General features: G+C 62.2%; 2 protein-coding genes and 1 long non-coding RNA gene across 4 annotated transcripts; 1 reads left to right on the top strand and 2 right to left on the bottom strand.

Moving 5' to 3' along the window:
• Window positions 1–885: 885 nt before the first annotated feature.
• Window positions 886–4,286, bottom strand: IFI30 (IFI30 lysosomal thiol reductase). The gene is made up of 7 exons (XM_047095592.1): window positions 4,158–4,286; window positions 2,970–3,152; window positions 2,813–2,887; window positions 2,472–2,564; window positions 1,492–1,644; window positions 1,253–1,306; window positions 886–1,168 (listed from the first exon to the last, which is right to left on the bottom strand). Exons 1-7 carry the CDS (start codon window positions 4,284–4,286, stop codon window positions 1,106–1,108), a joined length of 750 nt encoding a protein of 249 aa, XP_046951548.1. The 3' UTR covers window positions 886–1,105.
• An 801-nt stretch (window positions 4,287–5,087) lies between these two features.
• LOC124523733 (uncharacterized) lies at window positions 5,088–12,412 on the top strand. The gene is made up of 2 exons (XR_006965090.1): window positions 5,088–5,742; window positions 11,446–12,412. It is a non-coding gene; the product is annotated as an uncharacterized LOC124523733 (long non-coding RNA).
• Window positions 6,876–19,683, bottom strand: PIK3R2 (phosphoinositide-3-kinase regulatory subunit 2). 2 transcript variants are annotated; one of them, XM_047095590.1, is made up of 16 exons: window positions 19,597–19,683; window positions 17,167–17,915; window positions 14,284–14,376; window positions 13,868–13,918; window positions 13,646–13,777; window positions 13,346–13,556; window positions 12,766–12,851; window positions 12,498–12,606; window positions 12,311–12,409; window positions 11,972–12,152; window positions 11,762–11,887; window positions 10,114–10,256; window positions 9,699–9,875; window positions 8,718–8,789; window positions 8,374–8,544; window positions 6,876–8,040 (listed from the first exon to the last, which is right to left on the bottom strand). In XM_047095590.1, the coding sequence occupies exons 2-16, from the start codon at window positions 17,486–17,488 to the stop codon at window positions 7,833–7,835; spliced, it is 2,181 nt and encodes a 726-aa protein (XP_046951546.1). In that variant the 5' UTR covers window positions 17,489–17,915; window positions 19,597–19,683; the 3' UTR covers window positions 6,876–7,832. The 2 variants fall into 2 exon arrangements, with proteins under 2 accessions (XP_046951546.1, XP_046951547.1); XM_047095591.1 differs by lacking the exon at window positions 19,597–19,683 and having other exon boundaries at window positions 17,167–17,973.
• Window positions 19,684–19,728: the final 45 nt, after the last annotated feature.

The raw sequence follows: 19,728 nt of genomic DNA, 5'->3' as shown, positions 1-19,728 counted from the left end.
TGGTTTGGGCTCAGGTCGTGATCTCACGGTTGTGAGATCGAGCCCTGCATCGGGCTCCACACTGAGTGGGGAGTCTGCTTAAGGTTCTCTCTCCCTCTTCTTCTGCTCCTCTCCACCCGGGTCTCTCTCTCTCTCAAAAACAAAAACAAAAACATTTTTTTTTTAAGGTATCCTATAATATGTCCTGGTGTTCTCAGCCTGGCCTCAACTTGGCATTATAGCTCCAGATTTTTTTTTTTTTTTTTTTTTTTTTTTTTTTGAGAGAGGGCGCAAGTGAGCAAGGGACAGACAGGGGCAGAGAGAGAGGGAGACCGAGAGAAGCGGGACTCACCCGAAGTGGGGCTCAAGCTAACCCGATGCGGGACTCGAACTCACCAACCGTGAGATCATGACCTGAGCCGAAGTCAGATGCTTAACCGACTGAGCCACCCAGGCGCCCACAGCTCCGGATTTTGCTGCTGGCGTGGTCTTTGCAGTCTGTTCCTCTTGCCTGGAATGCGGGGATCCACCCCCCTGCCACTAGTGAACGCCTTCTTCGAAACTCCCTAGACAAGATCCCTGCTCCACCTTCTAGCTCAACTCCTATTAGTGCGGGGTCAGCAAAAGGGAACAGTTAGTGCTGTGGGTTGAATTAATGAATACCTCCTCTGCCCAGTGAACTCTTACTCACCCTTCAGAACCCGAGCCCCACTGCCCCTATTCCTATGCAGAGCCTTCACTCTCTCTCTGGGGTCCTCCTGCCCTGGTGCCTCCCTCTGGCCCATCTCTGCTCCCTGTGGGACCAGGAACGTCTGTCCGGCTCTGCATTCCCTAGAAAGGAGGCTTCTCAGGGGTCTCGGCACGGTGGTGGCCGGAAGAGAGAGATTTGCGAACTTATCAAATGAATCACAGCATCCAGAAGTGTTTATTAAACTAGTTTCAAGGTAGCACCGTCACCAGTGGGGCAAGAGTCTTGATGTCGGGGCAGGATTCTGAGTCTGGGCTTCGTGGAATGGGTAGAAATTATCCGGATGGTGAGTAGCAGCCGCTGGGAGTCAGGGGTCGGAAAAAACGGGGGCAGTGCTCTGGCTTTTCCTCCATCAGCTCCCTTCGGGGGCGCCAGCGGTCACTTGAAGCAGACTTCCCTGTGGGAGCTGGCCACGGGTTGGCAGACATCTGGCTTCTCACCCTGGAGGGGACAGCCGTGAGCTGGCGGTCCCGGAACGAGTCCCTACCCGCCCCCAGCGGCCCCTCTGTCCCCCTTCCAGCTTACCTGGTACAGGTGGCAGACGAGGCTTAGGAGCTGACTCAGATCTTTCAAGGGTTTCTGCACAAAACACGACAGGAAGTCGTACAGTCTCCCCGGCTCCACTTGCCCCAACTAACCTGAGTCTGGCCCGGAAGGGGCTGCAAATGGCTCCGAGTCTGGCCCCTGCCTCCCAGGACCAGTGGGCACATCCATCATCCTGGTCCCTGCCCCGGGGCCACACGCAGGGTTCCGAGAGCTCTTACCCCATTGACGACGACCCACGGCACATACTCGTGGCGCGGCTGCAGGGCATCTGTAAGCTGGGCGTTAATGTGCAAGAGTTGCATGCCGCGGTCCCCCATTGCACACTCCATGATGGTGTCCGGGGACACCTCGGGAGCATAGATCTGCAGGCACTGAGGGTGAAGAAGGGTTGCTGGTGAGCCGGAGCATTGCCTCAGCTTCCTCTGTGTTATCTCCCCAACGGTGCCTCCTCCAGTCCCCCCGAGCCAAGCTTCTGTTTCCTCACTGGCAACAGGAGACGTTTGGGTCCACAGCAATGCAACAAGACCCATAAACAGCAGGTGCTTAATATTTGCCTGAGGGGAGGCCCCCGAGGTGGGAGTCCAACTGCTCCTGCCTCTCATGAGACCAGACCTGCAGCCCCTAGACTGGCCCCTCTAGCGTCTCATTTTCCTCGGAGCTTTCCTATGTGCTGTTCCCTCCACCAGGAACACCCCTCCACTTCCTGCTCCAGAATCTTCTGAGCGCTCCCTCCTCCTCACTCTTCTGGCCCCGCTATGACTCTGCAGGGCTGCGGGGCATCCCGGGGTGAGGCCTCTTAGGCGGCGGTCCAGATGTTTGATGAGTGAATAAACGATCGGCATTCATGAGTTACTCCGTTGGGAATTGTTTTCTCGTAACCCTCCCGAGAAGTAGGCGGGCCTGTCCCGTCATCCTCATACCCCAGATGAGGATCATCATCTGTATGCCTGTACGTTTCTGTTCATCCAAGCCCAGTTCAGAGGCAGCTCCTCCAGGAAGCCCTCCTTGATCTACCCCTGCCTCCAAAAGATCTTTGTTCCCTTGATTCAGAGATGTGAGGCTTCCTGAGGGAAGGTCACTTTCCTGGGGCTACAGAGAGAGCGGTGGTCGGTCGGGCCAAGACTTGAGCCTGGGTCCGTCTGGGTACAGGGAAGCCCAGGGCCTCCCAACCCGGGCCAAGGGGAGGGGTGTGGCTCACCGGCTTCAGGTTTTTCTCCATGTCATCCATTTCCTCCAAGCAGACAATGGTCAGGAAGGCCATATTCCTCTCTAGCTGGTCCCACAGGCAGGCCTGTAGGATAGGGAGGAGACAGGCAAGGGCATGAAGTGGGCCCAGGGCACCCCTACCTACACCACTCTGGGAGTAATCGCGGGTGCTCACTAATAAAGGGGTGAACGAGGATATGACTCAGTGGAGGCACGCAGGCAGAGGATGGGGCCGGTTCCAGTCCCTTCTGAGCCTCGCCTCGGCCTTCCCGACAACGGGCAACGTCCCCAGCCTCTTGCCCCCACCGCTCGGGAATTCTGGGAGCTGCTCACCTCCACCTTGTTAAGCTTGCATTCCTGCTCACCGTGCTGGCATGTGAACTCCCACCTGCCGCTGACATTTTGCTCCTGCAAGGCAGCTAGGTGAGTGCTGGCTGGCCCGCCGGCTGCCCCCTCCCCTGGCGCCTCAGTTTCCCCAGTGCCAACGGACCTGGGCATTTCCATAGGGCACCAGCGTGACGTTGAGGATCTCCAGGACCATCAGCCAGGTCGGGAAGAGTTCTCGGATCAGGAAGGACCGGCAGCCGGGGCACAGTGCCTCGTAGTAGAGGCTCACGTTGACAGGCGGGGACTGTGACTTCCCGAGGGGCCCCTGTGGGCACAGGTCCCCAGCCTGTGTGGGAGGAAGGGGTGTGAAGGGAGTACAGCCCCGCTTGGTTCTCTTGAAGAAAGGTAGCTGCAAACAGTAGGTGCTCCACTTTGCCCTCCTTTCAGACGTTGCCAGGTGGAACCCTGACCCTAAGGCTTTATTGCATCCCTAAGTCTTCCTAGTTTTTCTGCAAAGCAAAGACTTGCAAACAGTAGGCACTTAATTTATGCACAGCTCTTGCTTTCCTTCAGTTGAGGTGAAACCCCTGGCCCAGGGGAACTGTACGCAGTAAGGACCCGAGGCATGTGCATTTCTGGTCACTGCCCTCAATCCTGCCTTCTCAGAGGTGCATACCACAGGAGACTAATTCATGCTCATTTGTTGCCACCTCATCCCCCAGAGCCTTGCCCCCCCCCCCCGGGGCTGAGCAGGGCCCTACCCTTGCGCGGACTCCTTATTTATTCTTCCTCTTCAGGGGCCCAGGTGAACCCCTCCCAAACCCCACTGCAGAGGCGGCGCCTAATTTGTGCTGATTTCCGGTTTCGGCTGACGGATGGCAGCAGCCAGTGTCTGTGCAGCAGTGAGCAAGTCGCTCAGCCTCCGGGACAACTGCTTGCTCGGCCCCAGAAGCACGCGAGCTCTTTCTTCCCCGGCCGGAATGCACCCAGTAGCAGCACCTGCAGGGTCGGTGCCACGGGCCGACTTATCTGGGCTTCCCCTGGCATACAGAAGGAGACTCCCTTCCCGCCCCAGACGTACACAGTAGGTGCTCAATGCACCCCCGGGCTGGGCGGGCGGGGGTGGGTGGAGGACTGCCGGAGAGTCTCGGACGCGAGATGGGCAAGTGAAACGAATCCGAGCGCGGCCACGGTGCCCGCGGGTGGGGTTCGGTACCCGCCGGGACAGCGTCCCCGGGACCCTAGGCTTTCCCGGCAAAGTCCGGGGAGAGGGGAGGAGCCGCCTGTCCCGCGTCGCCCCCTGCCTGGGCGTCGGTCCCCGCCGGCCCACCCGCCGCGTCGCCATCCCTACCCGGCAGGCGGCCGCCCCCTCGGGGAGTCTGTCCAGCGAGGACGCCCGCGCCACCGCGGGGACCCCCAGCAGCAACAGCAGCAGCAGCGGCGGCGGCGGCAGGAACGGCAGGGGTGGCGACGAGGCCATCACAGCCGGGCCGTCGTGCGGAGGCGGGAGCAGCGGCCCGGGGAAGGAGCAGCCTTTAACCCCGCGGTGGCCCAGCCCCCAGCCGGACCCGCCTCCCGATGCCCACGCCCCTGGGGGCTGGGGCTGGCGTCTCTAGGTACCTATTGACCTCTCTGGGTCCCTGTCCAGCCTGTCCCCCACCCTCACTCCCGCCAGGTGCTGGGCCCGCCATCCCGAGGCCGTGGGGCCGCCTTTCCATCTCTCTCGACCCCTCCCAGCCCCCAGGGTCGCCCAATCACGTGAAGCTGGGGCAAGAACTCGGGGAGCAGAGATTAGGTGGAGGCTTCAGAGATAGACACAGAGAGAGGGAGAGAGAGAGAGACAGAGAGAGAAAGAAGGGTCTCCATGGGCCCACAGACAGCTCTGGGGTTGGCCAGGGTGACCCAGGCCCCCGTTCCTAGCCTGGGAGCCCCCTCTCCCTACCCTGCTCTCTTATGGGGGAGCAGGGAGGGGCTGCACAGCCCGTCCCCGCACCCCAGCCTTGCGCGGGGAGCCCCTCACTCTCGACCATGGGACCTGCCCCTCGCGCCCCCTCCTCCTCTCAGGCTCCCCAGCCCCGACGCCTCAGTGCCACCAAGCGTGGTCCCGCGGCGCTGACTCAGGCTTGGCCACAGCTGGGCCAGAAAGCAGAAGCCAGTGGGGGGAGGGCCCCTCGCTTCTCTGGGTCCTCCCAGCCCTGGCTGGGGTGGGGGTGGCGGGCAAGAGGAAAGCTGGAGTTCCTTCTCTCCTCCATCCAAAGCTTGGGGTGGGGGTGGGGGGGTGAGCATCCAGGCCCGCAGGGAGCTCCCATGGGAGGGAGGGGGGTTGACCGTGGGGGACCCAAACGGGGTTTGTCTCCAGACTCCACTGGACACCTCAAGCGATGGACCCTCAGCTTCCCCTTCTGTAACAGGGGGAGAAGAGTGAAGTCTGGGGAAGAAAGCCACGTGGTGGGCTCAGAGGCAGAGGGAGGGTTGGCCCAGGCTAGGGGTGGGGTGGCCCAGCTGGAAAGTTCTTGGGAGGTGCAGGCAGAGACTAGCCTGAGGTGGAGGCTGGGGGTGATGAGGGAATAACCCAGACGTTCAGGCCTTGCAGGGCCTCAAATACCAGGCATGACACAGGACCTGATCCCACGGGAGGAAATGCCCAAACCTGGCCCAGATCACAGCCCCAGCTCCCCAGCTCTGCCTCCTTCCGGTCTGGGAGAAGCCCCGGCCTCCCAGCCTGGTGTCCGCGGCAGCAGCTTTGGGCGGGGGGCGAGGGGGTTCCCTAAAGTCCCCACGGCTGGATGGTCCTGCCAATTCTCTTTGAACCCTTTGCAAAACCCATTTCTGTGATGTCTCTGGAAGAGGAAGCCCTGGCGGAAGAAATAATCCCAAATTGCTACAAGTTTTCCAGTGGTTACTAGGCCCCAGCCTGATTGGATGAATTCCCAGAGGTAACCTCATTCCTTTGCTTATCCAAGCCTTAAGAGACTTGCTCTTGGGGGTGGGAGTAGCAACTATTGATCCTACTTGGTGAGAGGAATCTGAGGGTCAGATCCTCTGGGGAGAGGATCAGAAAGGGTGGGGGAACTGTCCCAAGGAAACAGCAGGTGGCTGAGTGCAGGCACCTGCTGGAGGCCATGTGGGGTGTCACCTCTTGTCTCCAGGCTCAGCCTGCTGGTGTCATGGGACCTAGAAGGTGACCTTTATCCTGTGTTCCCCCACGCAGTGGGTGAAGACCACAGGGGAGACAGCGTCTGGGCTGGAATCACTCACGGGGCACAGCAGGGACAGCCCTGGGGAGAGCCCGGGCGCTCAGGCCAAGGGAGGCAGGTCCTGCCCCTTGGAGCCCAGTGAGAAACGGCTCAGAGGGCAGCTTTGTTCATTTATCCTGGGCTGCTGCAGGCATGCTGGGCCCTGACAGGTGCCAGCCCCGAGGGGAGAGGGCAGAAAGCTTACTCTCTGTAGGGAGAGGGGGGAGGAGAGGGGAGGGCTGAGACCGGGACCTTGGGGAGGGGAGGATGGCGAATGGTCAAGGTCAAAGACACCATGAGGCCCCAGGTCAGTGTCCTCTGGGACCTGGAGGCCTGAAAGTCAGGGGTGGGTGTGGAGGGGGTCAGAGGAGAGTCAGCAGGGAGGGGCTGGCACTGAGGGCATTAAGGACATGGCGGGGGGGGGGGGCTTCTGTGTGTGATGAGAGGGTTGTGCTATCGACCCCACCTGGCAATGACGAAGCTGCCCATCAGAGGGGAGGCGGCTTTCCTGAGGGCCTGGCTGGTGGCTGTGGGCTGGGACTCAAACCTGGGGGACAGCCTGGATGATGGTGAAAAGCCAGGCTGGAGTCTGGGGTGCCTTGAGGAGGCCGCGGCCCAGGGCAGAGCTCAGGGTTTGAGCCTCTCTGCCCTGTGACCTTGGGCAGGTCTCTCAACTTCTCTGGTCACAAGCAGCTAAACCGGGTGGCGGGGAGGGAGGGAGGGAGGACCGTCAGCCTTCACTGGCTGCCGGGTCTGTGTGACCCTGTGAATGCCAGGGTCCCCAGCACACGGGAGCCATAGAGAAGTCCCGTCACCAACAACAGAAGCATCCACACGTTCGATGTTTTATATCCATATCAGTATCAACGTACTTTACAAAACCTGCCTGCCAGCCTAGCTGGGCAGGCGGGAGGTGGGGGGGGGGTCCGCGGGTAGTGTAGAAAACCAGGGCTCTCATCCCAAAAGAGGAGAGAAAAAGGGGCTTTACAGTCAAGAGAAAATCAAATCAGAACCCAACATGATCGAGAAGCCTTGAACGTACACTGAGTAGAGGTGCCGTGGGCAGTGATGCGTCTCAGCCGCCCAAGCGGTGCCGGGGGCCTCTATTTCTGGGAGGCCTGGTGCCGGGTGGGGCCGGCTTGTGAGTTTATTTTTAACTCTTTTCATTTTGGGGCGTTGCTTCTTGGCCGGTGACCCCTATGGGGGGGATAACCAAGTGGTGGTTTCACTTCAGGGTTTGGAGGGGAAGTTGGGTCTGGGGGCGGGTCCCGCCCGGCCCAGAATGTCCCAGCCGAAGTTCTTGGAAGTGGCCAAGTAAAGTTCCTTCCTGCCGTGACCCCAGGTCTATGGCTTAAAAATCGGGGCACCCAGGCTGGGGCCGCACAGCCCAGGGGCCTCTGTAAACATGGCAGGTGCAGCCAGGTGGGGCTTCGGGGACCCCGGGGGTGGGGGGGCTCTGGTGGGCAGGGCGCACAGGATTAGGGGTGGCCAGAGCCGTGGGGAGGGCAGTGCCCATGGAGGAGGGGGGTATGGGGTTGGGGAGGTAGGACCCCCAACCCGGAGACACAGAGGGACAGAGAGAAGGACCGACAGGTTGGGGAGGGAAAGAGACAGGGTGACAGGGAGAGACGGAGGGAGGCTCAGAAAGAGAGATGGAAAGAGACAGGAAGAGGCTCCTAAAGGAGACAGACAAGACAGAAAACCCGGAAGAAGGGACAGAGGCAGAAGGATGGGACTGCCCCCCCAGCCTCCGGGCCCGGGGGTGACCGCTCCGGGCCGGTGCTCGGTGGTCAGCGGGTGGCCGGCGGGGGCCCGGGCCCGGGGGCCCGCACGGGGTGGGCGAGCGTGACGGTGAGCGCGTCGTTGTGCTGCACCAGCGAGGCGTGCTGGTAATGCAGCACCAGCTCCTTCAGCGACCCGTACAGGTTGTAGGGCTCCGCGAAGCCGAAGCCGGTGGCCGTGCGGTAGATGACACAGTGCTTGGTGTCGCCGTCCACCCTGCAGGCGCAGGCGAAGGGGGCGCTCAGGTGGGCTCCCCCCGGGCTCTCCCCGTTCCCGCTACTCCCACCAGGTGATCTCGGCGCTGGACGCGCATTTCCCCGCGTCCCGGACCCCACCCTGGTCCGGATGCCACCGCCTCCTGCCTTAGCCTCCTCCCTTTCCTGTGGCAGCCATTGTGGGGGGGGGGCGGCGGGGAGCTTCTTCCTGGCCGTCTTCCCAAGGTCTAGCACACAGTAGGTGCTCAGCGAGAGCTCTCCGGAGGAACGCGCGCATCCCCCACCCCTGCGCTCACTCCCGGCCCCCCCCCCCCCCCCCCCGCCAGGCACTCACACCACAGAGCAGGCATAGCAGCCCCGCTGGCTGCTCTCGCGGATGAGGAAGGTGCCATCCCGCTTGCCACTCAGCATTTCCTCAGCCTGCGTGCGGTTGATCTTGCCCACGTACCACGTGCGTTCCTCGTGGTGGGGGAGGTCATCCTCGTCTTCCATCAGCGCATACTGGCTGCGGAGGAAGCAGGGAGGGACCCCTGTCACTCACCCACAAGCCTCTGAGGCTCTCCTGCCGCCTGGACGACTCACCTGCCCTGGTGAACTCCTACTCGTCCTGCAAAACCCACCGAAAACGGCCCCCTCCTCCGGGAAGCCTTCCCGGGCCCCCATCGGGTGTTCACTTACTCCTCGGTCTCATTTTTGATCCCCAACCACTCGTTGATTTTCTTCTGCCGGGCACCTTTCTGGGTAAGCCACCTGGAGGAAGAGGAAAGGTAGGCTCATTCCACCCTGCCGGGAGGGGAACAGAGCAGCACAGGCAGGCTAGCCCACAGTGGGTCAGGGCGGCCCGGCCGGAGGCAAGGACCGGCCTACAGGAGTGCAGGTTCTGGGTGCAATACCGCCGGCTGCCACAAGGGGTCAGCCTTGGCTTGGTCAAGGAAAGCTTGGCCCCGGGGACCTTCCAGGGAAGCCCCCACTTACTATGTTTCCTTTAACACTTATCAGACCCCTAGAATGGGCCACCCCAGCAAGGTCTTATCGCTACCAGAAATTTAGGCCTGAGGGCGGCACGGCAGTGTGCCTTCACACGGGGGGGCTCTGTCCCGTACCTCAGTTTCCCTCAGCTGTTAAGGGCTAACTTTACAAAGAACTTTGAGAGAACAGAATGAGCTAACGCGCACTCGGTACTCAGCACAGTGCGTGGCACACGGCAGGTACACGTATGCATCTCAGGCGGAGGTGGGAGAGAGAAGCCCTTGAGGAAGCCCTCGGCGGCTCGGGGGGGCAGGGGCACGATTTCAGCTCGAGCTGGGGCTGCTGCGACCCTCCCGTGCGCTAGGCCGCGCGGTTAGCATCCACAGACTGGCTTCTGCTGGAGGCTCCCAGTGACCAAGCTCCGTGGGAACAGTGTTCCCATTTCGCAGACCACTGTGAGGCTGAGGCCGACCCGTACCTAGGTAGCCCTTCCCGGGGGGGGGGGGGGGGGGCTAGGAGGGGTCTGATCGACAGGGCCGGGGGGGGCTCCTGGACAGACGAGGGGTCTCAGGGGCAAGGCGGGGCCGCTTGGTGGAGGCAACGCGAGTGAGGCCCCGGCAGAGGTCACCGCGCCAGATGTGCCTGAGCTCACGAGGGACTCTGCAGCCGAGCACAGAGCCAGGCACTCACACGAGGTACTGGTCTCGGATCTTGCGGAGCTGCATGAGGTCTGGCTTGAGGCTGTTCATGCGCTTGTCGATCTCCCGGTTGTCGGAGGCCTGTGCCCGCAGCTCCTGCTCCAGCTTCGTGCGGCTCTCGTGGATCTCGGCGATGCGAGACTTGAGCCGCTCTGAGTTCAGCAGGATCCTGTGGGGGGGGGGGGCGGCTCTGAGGCCTCAGACGGCGCCCCAGCCTCTACGCCTTTGCACTGCTGCGTCCCTGAATTCTTTCCCCGCGAACTCCTATTCATCCTTCAGAGCCCATTTCAAACGACCCTCCCTCCCCCTGGAACTCGGGGTGTCCCCCCTGTTTCCTTTCTTTCCCCAAGTGCACTGTGCCAGATCAGGGTAGGGTGGGGTAGGGCAGGGCAGAGGAGCCGACTCACCTCTGCATCTCTTTCTCATTGCCCTCACGCCGGAAGCGCTCCAGATACTCCTTGCTACACTTCTCTTGTGTCTGGCCCTGCTCTTCAAAGATCTTGATGGTCTCGTTGAAGGCCTCAATTGCTGTGCGCTTCATCTGCAGTTCCTGAAATGGCGGTGGGGGGGGGCACTCTTAGCACCTGCTGGGATTCCTTTCAAGTCCCTCATGAGGGGTGAAGGCAGATCCCCACTCTTATATGGAGACTTTGCTCACGCTGTTCCCTCCATCAGGTGCATCATTCCTCTAGCTCCTCCTGTACTGAACGGACTCCTATTCAGCCTTCAGAACCCCACTCCCCAAACCCACTCTTCCTTTAGATCCTCTTTTGGGTACCCTACAAACACCTGGATCTGTTAGCACTGCTGAGAATTAAAGACAAATCTAGGGGCACCTGGGTGGCTCGGTTGGTTAAGCGTCCAACTCTGGGTACTGGCTCGGGTCACGATCTCACGCCTAAGCTGCCGGAAGCTTAGGTCTGAGAAGCTGCATGATAGTGTGCCTTCAGCGTGCCATGCTGACAGCACAGAGCCTGCTTGGCATTCTCTCTGTCCCTCCTCCGCTCACGTGCACTCTCTCTCTCTCTCTCAAAATAAATTTAAAAAATTAGAAAAAATGACAAATCTAGTTGCTACGTACAGGGCATGGGGCTCCCTCTCAGGGTACATGCTACACGGAGTACTTTCAATATATCATCTTGTAGAACCTGCCGAGAGCTTCCTACAAAGCGAGAGCTATTAATGGGGAAACTGAGACTCAGGGGCCCTAAGTCGCTCCCAAGATCACGATGTTCATCACCCATCAGGCAGGCGTCTTGTCTGCTCAGAGCTTCAGACGACCCATCAGTAAAAAGGGGACAAGGAAGAAATTCCTCGGGGATGGCAGGGGGAACCGAGATATTCTCTGCCTGAAATGGGATGTCCAGTCTGAATTAGCTGCGTCTCAACTTACAGAAGTAGATTATTAACAGTCTTTGAGTGATAAAACCTCCCTCCCCCTTCCCCGTTAAAAAAAAAAATTAATGTTTATTTTTGAGAGCGACACAGACAGAGCACGAGTGGGGGAGGAGCAGAGAGAGAGGGAGACACAGAATCTGAAACAGGCTCCAGGCTCCGAGCTGTCAGCACAGAGACCGACGCGGGGCTCGAACTCACGGACCGCGAGATCATGACCTGAGCCGAAGTCGGATGCCCAACCGACCGAGCCACCCAGGCGCCCCATCCCCCTTCCCTGTTTTAAAAGATGTTGCGCTTTCCCGTGATCGCCTGACCCTTTGTCTCCATCAACTCTTTGTCAGGTTATCATCACTCGGGATAACATCCAGGTTGAGGGGTGACGGAGAAATAAGGAAGACCCGCGGTTCCAGATGGGGAAAGTGAGGCCCCGAGAAACGCAGAGGCTCCACCAAGGCATTTTCTAGGTCCTGACTCAGCTGCTCCCGGGAGGCTGGCTGGTGCCTTCCTTTTTTGAAAACACATGCACTGATTTCTGCCTTTAGGGCAGTTCCGGGTGCTGAGTGACTGCTCTGTGACCTGGAAGCAGACGGCTGTCCCTATGGCCTCGCCGCCGCCCCTCCACGCCTGGGTCTCCCCACGTGTGCAGGCCTGTGGTACCTGGGAGGTGCGTGTGTACTCCTCGTAGAGCTGGTCGTACTCGCGGCTCTTGTCCTGGTACTGCTGGTGATAGACTTTGAGCTGGGCGCCCACCGCCTCCACGCTGTCCTCCTTGACGATCTGGTCCTAGGGACACCCGGGGTGATCAGAGAAGCGGCCTGGGACACTTGTGCCGGAGGCTGGCACTGTCCTCCCACCCCGGCCGCAGACCTGCTGGTACTTGGACACTGGGTAGAGGAGCCGTGTGTCCAGTTTGGCATTGTACTGGGCCAGCGACTCGTGGCGGTAGTGGGTGATGAGGTCCACAACGGAGCAGAAGGTGAGCGGCTCTGAGAAGCCATAGTGCCCGTCACGATGGAAGACCTTAATCAGCTTGTTGTTCCCGCCTTTCCTAGGGGCGGGCGAGAGGGGTGTCAGCAGCCCGTGGGATCCCCAGCCGTCCGGACACCGCACGTGCCCCACTCTCCAGGCAACCCCCTGTCCTTCCGCCCTGGGTGTCCTCCCTCCCACCTCTCACACCCAGTCACCCCGGAAGGGGCAGGCCCCCACCTGAGGGTCAGTGTGTATTCCCCCTGGATCTTGCTGGATGCATCTCGGACCAGAAAGGTGCCATCGGGTGTGTCCCGGAGTTTCTCATTCACTTCCTCCCTGCGGGGAGACCCAGGATTGGGGCGCCCACCGGGAGACCCTGCCCTTCGGGCTCTGCCCGCCACGGGGCCCCGTCCCACGGCCCTACCTGGAGATGTCACCCCAGTACCACTCGGCATCCTGCAGGGAGGGCGGGCTCCCCCCATTGGCTAGGCCTGCGGGGGCTGGCTTGGCCTTGGGGGGTTTGGGCGGCAGCGCTGGGGGACGGGAAAAGAAATGTACACTGAGCACCAACTGTATACCGTGGCTGGCTCCTACTGCAACAGAGCTTGCTGATGCGGGCAGGACTCCAGGTCAGTATTCGTGATTCCCAACAGTAAGAGCTAATATTGGGGTGGGGGGGGGGGGAGAGTCACCTGGGGGTGCGACCTCCTGCTCTTCCAGATGTTCCTGAAGCAACTTCTCCACCAGCAACGCCGGGAAGTCAGGGCTGGGCTCAGTCCTAGGGGGAAGGGGAGCGCAGGGGGTAGGTAGGGTCTGAGGTGCACAGGGTCCCGCATCGTGCGGCAGACGTACGTGAAAACGCGTGTAGGGAAGAAGACGGGCAGGTGTGGGGGCCCCCCCGCCTGTTTACGTGTATGCAGTAAGCACTCGATAAATGTTCACACACCAAACACACGGGAGTCTAGCACCTAGGGTGGGAGGGGGAGCGGAAGCGAAGGTGCACAGCTCCACCCACGAGCCTCTTCTGTGGTCTAGGCCCCATCGCTTCAAGTCTCAAGGCTGCTGGGGTCTTCCTGGAACCACAGATCCCACCCCGGTTATCCTAACTAGTCCCCGGCATCACAACACCTCTGGCCTCTTAACCCCGGGGCCCCCGTTCACACTCCTTTATCACGGCCTAGACCCCACCCTGGGCGGAGGCTCCCCGCCCCTCCTCCCTGAAAGCCCGCCCCTTTTAGCTCCGGCTCAGCCCCGCCCCCTCTGGCGCCTCACCCGTCGGGCGCGCCCCCTGGCGGCGGCGAGGGGGGCGGCGCGCGCAGCAGCAGCGGCCCGAAGGTGGCGCCCAGGGCTCGCACGGCGGGGCCCGGAGCCGGGGCACGTCGGGCCACCCGGCCCAGGTGCTGGAGCAGGAAGCGCAGCGTGAGCGCGCGGTGCAGTGGCAGCGTCGGGGGCTCCAGCGCCGGCCCCACGGGCCCCGCGGCCTCTGTGGACACACGGCCGGGGCAGGGTGAGCCGGGGCCGGCGCCGGTCCGCCCCGGCCCCCTTCCCACCCGGGCTTCCCGCCAGGCTCACCCCGCAGGGCCCGGCGCGCCTCGGCCGCAGCCTCGGGCGTCACGAGGGGGGCGGGCAGCGCCAGCAGGAAGCCCTTGACGCCATCTGCCAGGGCTGTGGCGTCCCACTGCTCCACGTCGCTCAGGGACCAGTCTGCGGGGGCAAGGAGGGGGGGGCAGGGTTGGCCAAGGAGGCCCAGGGCCAGCGCTCCCCCAACCCCTGCCCGTCCAAGCTTCCCCTCACCTGTGCGCGGGGCGGGCAGCTCAGGCCTGTAGAGGGATTCGCTGTCTAGCCCTGGAGGGGTAGGGGAAGGGGTGGGTCAGCTCCACCCCAGATGGGAAGACCAGCTCTCACATGCATCCCCGTACCCCTTGTGGAGCCTGGGATGGCTACTCAACCTCCCAGAGATCAGAAGAGCAGGGGGAGGGGAGGCAGGTGGTGCCAGAGGGCACAGCACGCGCAACGGCAGGTCCGGTGACCACCTTCCCATCCAACCCGGTAGGAGTCACTACTGCCCCACCTCCACGTGGAGGCCCAGAGCATCCAAGCTCGGCTTCTTTCCATGCAGAGTGGGTCTGGCGGCCCCGTGAGAGGAGGAGTGGCCCGTCACCAGAGATAAGCAAGCAGCATACATGGGTTGCAGCCGGGCGGAGGCTCACCTGTCCGCTCAATGGCCTCCACGAGCTTCACCAGGAGCGGGGGAGCCACATCAGGTGGGGAGAACTGCTCTGGCAGGTCAGGGAGCGTGAGGCCTGGCAGAAGGGGACAGCGTGTTGGGGGGGTCCCTGGAAGGACTCCGGCCCTTCTTTGCCTGCACCTCCGCTTGCGCGGCTCCCGGTGGGGTCGGGTCTAGGCAGGCGCCTGGCATCTGAACCGCCATCGTTTGGAAGCCAAAAGGCCCGGCTGAAGCGGCTGGGAGGGTTGAGTTGGTGGCAAACGATTTTCTGGGTTGAAGTAGCAGTTTACACACTTTCAGAGACCAGGTAGAAATCCTGACACCTGCGACTACGACCTTATTACGCGGATACAATTAAGGTAAGAATTGTGAGACGAGATGTTAGATTTGGGGCTCTCAATCCAATGACTGGTGTCTTTGTAAGAAGAGAAGGCCAGGTGAAGACAAAGGCAGAGATTGGGGTGATGCGCCCACAAGCCAAGGAACACCTGGAGGTCCTGGAGGCTGGAAAAAACAAAGAACCACCCGTTCCTAGACATTCCAGAGGGTGCACGGCCCTGCCGACACCTTGATTTTGGACTTGTGGCCTCCGGAACAGTGAGAAAATACACTGTTGCTTGAGGCCACCGAGTCCGTGGGCATTCACTACGGCGGTGCTGCCGTCGCTCACTGTGCGACCTTGGGTACAGAACCCGCCCTCTCTGAGCCTCAGTTCCCTCGAGTAAGAAACCGGTTCATGGTGTCATTTCTCCCTTAGTGGGAACAACAAAGCGGTTGAAGACAATAAAAGGACAGTCTCCCCTATCCGGGTCAGAACACCTCACTTCAAGGACCTTTCTCCATTCTCTAAGTCATCTTGCTTTAAAAAAAAAAAAAAAAAAAAAAAAAAAAAGTATTTCTCCCGGTTTTAAAAATGCTGAACCCCTTCCCAGCGGGTGTCAGAGGCCTTCCTGGGCCCGCGTTTCTCGCTCCACCGGGCCCTTTGTGTTCAGGCGTGCTCTGCCTGCACGGCCACCATTTGATGCGGCTCCGGCCCTCGGCAGGGACGCCCTGGCATCCAGCAAGGGCAAGCCCAGGCCTGCGGGGCCTCCCTGAGTGATGGGCCAGGTGGTGCCTCAAGCTGGAGAAAGGCCCAGCTACGTCAAAAACACTAAAGAGGAAAAAAAAAGAGAGAACAAGGGGAGAGGAGGTGGGTGATGGTGGCAGGGTGGGGGCACAGGTTCGAAAGTTGCCTGCGGCTCCTCTGCAAAGCGGGGGAGGGAAGTCTCGTGAGAACAGGTGTCACCCCCATTTTATTGATGCGGGAACTGAGGCCGAGGGAGGGAGCAACCACCCTCTGGGGGCCCAGGTGCGACACTGAAGTTGCGCACTAGCTCCCTGTGCGGGATGGAACGGAGGGGACACAGGCAGCCACAGCACGTTGCTGGGTGGTCCTAGGGCCCTGGAGAGGCAGGGCCTGCACGTGCAGAGGACCAGTTCTTCCTGCTGCCAGATGAGGAAACTGAGGCCTGGAGAGGGCTGGCCCCAGCCGCTGTCACCTAGTCCTGGAAGACTTGGAGGGCGGGGCTGGGCAGCCACTCGGAGTGGGCATGTGTGTGGTGGCTGGACCGAGGCCAGGCAGAGGAGGGAGGCGGCTGTTACCAGGGGGAGAGGCAGATTTTGGCTGGGAGCCCGGATGGGGCCGCCTCCTGCTCCTCCAGGCTGAGGCGGGACGTAGGCCCCGGCCCTGGAGGCGCCAGATGCTGCAAACCCCTAGCAGCACCACACCACAGCCTCTGTTTCCCGCACCCCCCCCCCCAACTCGGCCCCATGCTGTGGGGTTCTGCTGTGACCCTCTTGGGGCATCAATGTCCCTCTGGCACAAAACCGGGCAGGCCAAAGGTTGGGGCCATGGCGCCTCCCAGGGCCTTGGTCTTCCCTGGGGGATGTGGCCACGGTGAGTGGTTTGACTCCTTTGCACCTGGGTCTCCCCATCTGTAGGCGGGGCCTCCCTGGGTTGCTGTGGCGGGGGGTGGGGGAGCAGACTACCAGGCACTCAGCACTTACCAGCCTCCTCCCCACAACCTGAGCCTTGGTTTCCCTGGCTGGAACCCATGTGCCCTGCCCAGCAGACAGCGATTTGAGCCTACCCCCAGTGCCCTCATTCTGCACTCCTACCACGTGCCTCGGAAGTGTAGATGGCCAAGGGTCTTTGGGGGAGGCGTGTGGGGTCCTCATACCCCAGTGTGCTACATGGCCTGGAATGATCATCCCATCCTCTTTATTTAGGCTCTGTGGCTCCCTCCATTTTGGAATCCAGGTAAACTTAGGGCAACAGACAGGGGGTTTCTCAAGGGACCCTATCGGTAAACCGAGGGACGAGGCTAAAGTGAACCTCTGAATCCTGCCGAACGCTCCCCACTGTGCTCAGAGTCAATCCCACAAAGTCCCTGAGGCACAGCCCCTGTTGCGTGGCCCTTCCCTTCCCACTCGGCTCCATGGGCTGTTCCCCGAACCCGCCACTCCATCCCTACCGCTCAGCCTCTGCCTTTGCTGTGCTTGCCGCCTGGAGCCCTTCGCCCCCAGCTCTCCCCTTGTGAGGCTCCTTCCTCACAGCCCTTTCCGTTACCTAATCACTTCTCGTCACTTGTCACTTCTTGCACCAGGAGCCCCACAAGGGCGGGGCCGGGCCCGTGTCCACCGCTGTGTCCCCGGCGCCATGAACCGTGCCCAGCCCTCGACAGCAGTGCAGTCAACACTTGCTGACCAACCACATGTCCTTATTCCTCCTCCCCTGGAAGGGGTGCCATTGCTTCACTAGAAAAAAGAGGAAGCTGAGGGTCTGAGGGAACCCCCGCCCCTGCCGGGGCCCCTGCCTGCTGCTCACCTGGCTCAGGGGGCCCGTCCCGGGGCCTGGCGGGCAGTGGGCGGGGGCCACGCGGACGCGGGCCGGGCCGGGCCAGGGCTACAGGACCCAGGAACTCGACGTAGGTGCCGGGGAAGTCACCTCGCTGCCGCGTGCGCTCATTGAGGCCCGGCATCCAGCCCACGCTCTGTGGGCAGCGCTCGTTGCCCTCGGCCACGCCCAGCACCTGCAGGGCTGCTCGGCTCACCACCAGCACGTCGCCGGGCAGCAGCTCCAGGTCCTCCGGCCGCTCCCGGCGGAACGGGTACAGCGCGCGGTACTGGAAGCCCTCGGCGCCGGCCATGGCTGGGCAGGGTGGGGTCTGGACGGTCAAGCTGCTGCTCGGGGCCCCGGTGGCCCCATCAGCTGGGGCGACGGCCGGGGAGGGTCCGCTGAGTCGGCCTGGGGCACCGAGACCACTATTTCTACCAAGAAGTTAGTTACAGGTGACCACGGGGGTCACTCATGCCTTGCCTCCCACCATCATTCCACGACCCTGACGTGGGTCGCTCATGGCTCGCTCCACCATCCGTCAACTGGTGGGAGGGGGTCGGCAGCGTGGTCTCAGGTCACTCGGCCGCTGCGTCCCCCCTCGATCCGTAGGGCAGGGCCAGGCTGCTCACTCCCTCACACGGGGGGCCATCGGCGCCCGAGGCTGGCGGCTCTTCCGGCTGCGCCAGACGAGGGGGCCGAGGGCACAGGCTGTCACCATGCTTGGCCAGGACGCCGACCTAGGGGGAGATGGGCAGGGCAGCGTCAGCCGGGTCGGGCTCCTGCCACCCCCACCCCAGAGATGGGTCCAAATCTGAGCTTGGAATCCCCTCGCTGGGTAACCTCGGGCCAGTCCCAGCCCCTCTCTAGTCTTGTTTCCCCAGCTGTGAAATGGGCGTAACAGCAGCCCTTGGGGTTCTGGTGAGCTCTGCCCCAGGCATATCGCACGCTCTTCATCGCCCGTTAGAGATGGAGAAACCGAGGCTCAGCGCAGGGAGGTCTTTGTCGGACCAGTGGGCCACGAAGCCAGTTAGACCCCCAGTGGGCAGAGCGTGATGGGGAATGCTTAGGGTACTATGGGAGTCCCAAAGAGGGGCCGGGCCAGCTGAACACAGGAGGCAGCAAGGAAGCAAAGAGGTAGGAAAGCAGGTCCAGCTGGAGGCCCCAGCGCGGGCAAAGGACTAACAAGTGAGTCCAAGGTCTCTGCGGGGGGAGAAATGAAGGTGCGCGTGTGCGTGCGTGCGTGCGTGCGTGTTCCGGCTTGGCTCAATGAGGGGCCTAGAGTAGGATCTCAAAACGTGAGGGGGGGTGATGGGCGGACAAGGGGACCTCCATGCAGCCAGGAGAGGGTTAATGGCAGGAGGGCATCACAGCTGCCAAGGGGGAGGCTGCTGGATGCATGGCGATCGGTGATCACGCCCCGGGAGCGCCCAGCCTCGGGGAAACAGCCCGCCACGGACAGCATTCCCAGTCTCAGCCCCACAGGTTCGGTCTTCCCGAGACTGGGGAGTGGGGGAGGGCGTGCTTTTCTAGAGGGCGGGTCTTCAGAAAGGATAGGAGAGAGTACTGGCTAGAGGGAATAGTACGTGCAAAGGCTTGACAGTGGGAAGTTGCTTGCCAAGAGTTCAGGGTGGCCCGATGAAAGCCACCCGCCGTCGACCGCGCTGGTCCTCGAGTGCCAGACAGAGGGGTCGGGGCTTTGTGCCCCGACCACGAGAGCCCCAGAAGGGACTCTCTGCAGGGAGGAGAAGCTCCCCGTTCCGGGGTGCCCAAACGTACCCGCTTCCTGGACCCGGTACCACCATTCTACAGGTGGGGAAACTGAGGCCCAGCGAGGGGACGTCCAGGAAACCTCCTGGATCCGCTCGCCTGCCGGCCCCCGCGCCCCAACGTGCACACGTTTGCACACGCCCCGGTGTGTGCGCCCGGGGAATCCAGGAGGCCGGGTGGAGGGGCCAGGCCTGGCCAGGGGCTCGGCGGCTGGACGCAGGGCCCGCGCGCTCACGCGTATTCAGAGGCGTGCCCAGGCCTGCGTGGACCCGGCAGCCCCCAGGGGAACGGAAGCGGAGACGACCCCCGACCCTCCTGCATCTCACCATGTCCCACACAAAGCCTGGGTGCCCCTTATTACTGCTCGACGCCCCACTCCAGGCAGGGCCTCCTTCCATCGGGGGCCGCAGTCCCAGCGCCTTATCTCTGCCTGGGGGCACCGCGTTCCTCTCCCCACCGTCCGGGGCAGGCTGCACCGCTGCCAGGTCGAACCCGAGGCCTCCTGCTCCCGGAGGCCCCCGGTTCCCGCGGGGCGCGATGCGGCTAGGCGCTCGCGTTCCGACTTCCACCTCGGCCCCGCGCTCTGCTTAGGCGCCCCGCACTGGCGCGCACGCCCAGCCTAGCCTGCCACGCCAGCCGGCCTGGACTTACCTGGTCGCGGCCGCCACCGCCGCCGCGGCCGCCGTCACACGGAGCGGAGCCCGACCCGTGGCTCCGCCGCGGCCGCCGTCGCCGCAGCCGCGGGATCCCCGCCTCCGCCACAGCCGCCGCCGTTCCGAACAG

This window comes from Lynx rufus, unplaced genomic scaffold, assembly GCF_022079265.1.
Source record: "Lynx rufus isolate CCGP_SWC_20201006 ecotype Redwood Valley unplaced genomic scaffold, mLynRuf1.p SCAF_4, whole genome shotgun sequence".
Classification (NCBI taxonomy): domain Eukaryota; kingdom Metazoa; phylum Chordata; class Mammalia; order Carnivora; family Felidae; genus Lynx; species Lynx rufus.
Note: the sequence above shows the minus strand (reverse complement) of the source record. Positions and strands in the feature narration are given on the sequence as shown.

What these genes read in the sequence shown, in the direction of transcription:
- IFI30 (XM_047095592.1), bottom strand. Translation starts at nt 4,286, where the DNA reads ATGGCCTCGTCGCCACCCCTGCCGTTCCTGCCGCCGCCGCCGCTGCTG. An exon ending in TGGAGAAAAACCTGAAGCCG is followed by an intron (nt 1,645 to 2,471) that starts GTGAGCCACACC and finishes CTTCACCCTCAG; the next exon opens with TGCCTGCAGATCTATGCTCC. An exon ending in TCGTCTGCCACCTGTACCAG is followed by an intron (nt 1,169 to 1,252) that starts GTAAGCTGGAAG and finishes TGTCCCCTCCAG; the next exon opens with GGTGAGAAGCCAGATGTCTG.
- PIK3R2 (XM_047095590.1), bottom strand. Translation starts at nt 17,488, where the DNA reads ATGGCCGGCGCCGAGGGCTTCCAGTACCGCGCGCTGTACCCGTTCCGC. An exon ending in GGCGCGCCGGGCCCTGCGGG is followed by an intron (nt 13,557 to 13,645) that starts GTGAGCCTGGCG and finishes GTGTGTCCACAG; the next exon opens with AGGCCGCGGGGCCCGTGGGG. An exon ending in CAGTGTCCAAGTACCAGCAG is followed by an intron (nt 11,888 to 11,971) that starts GTCTGCGGCCGG and finishes GGGTGTCCCTAG; the next exon opens with GACCAGATCGTCAAGGAGGA.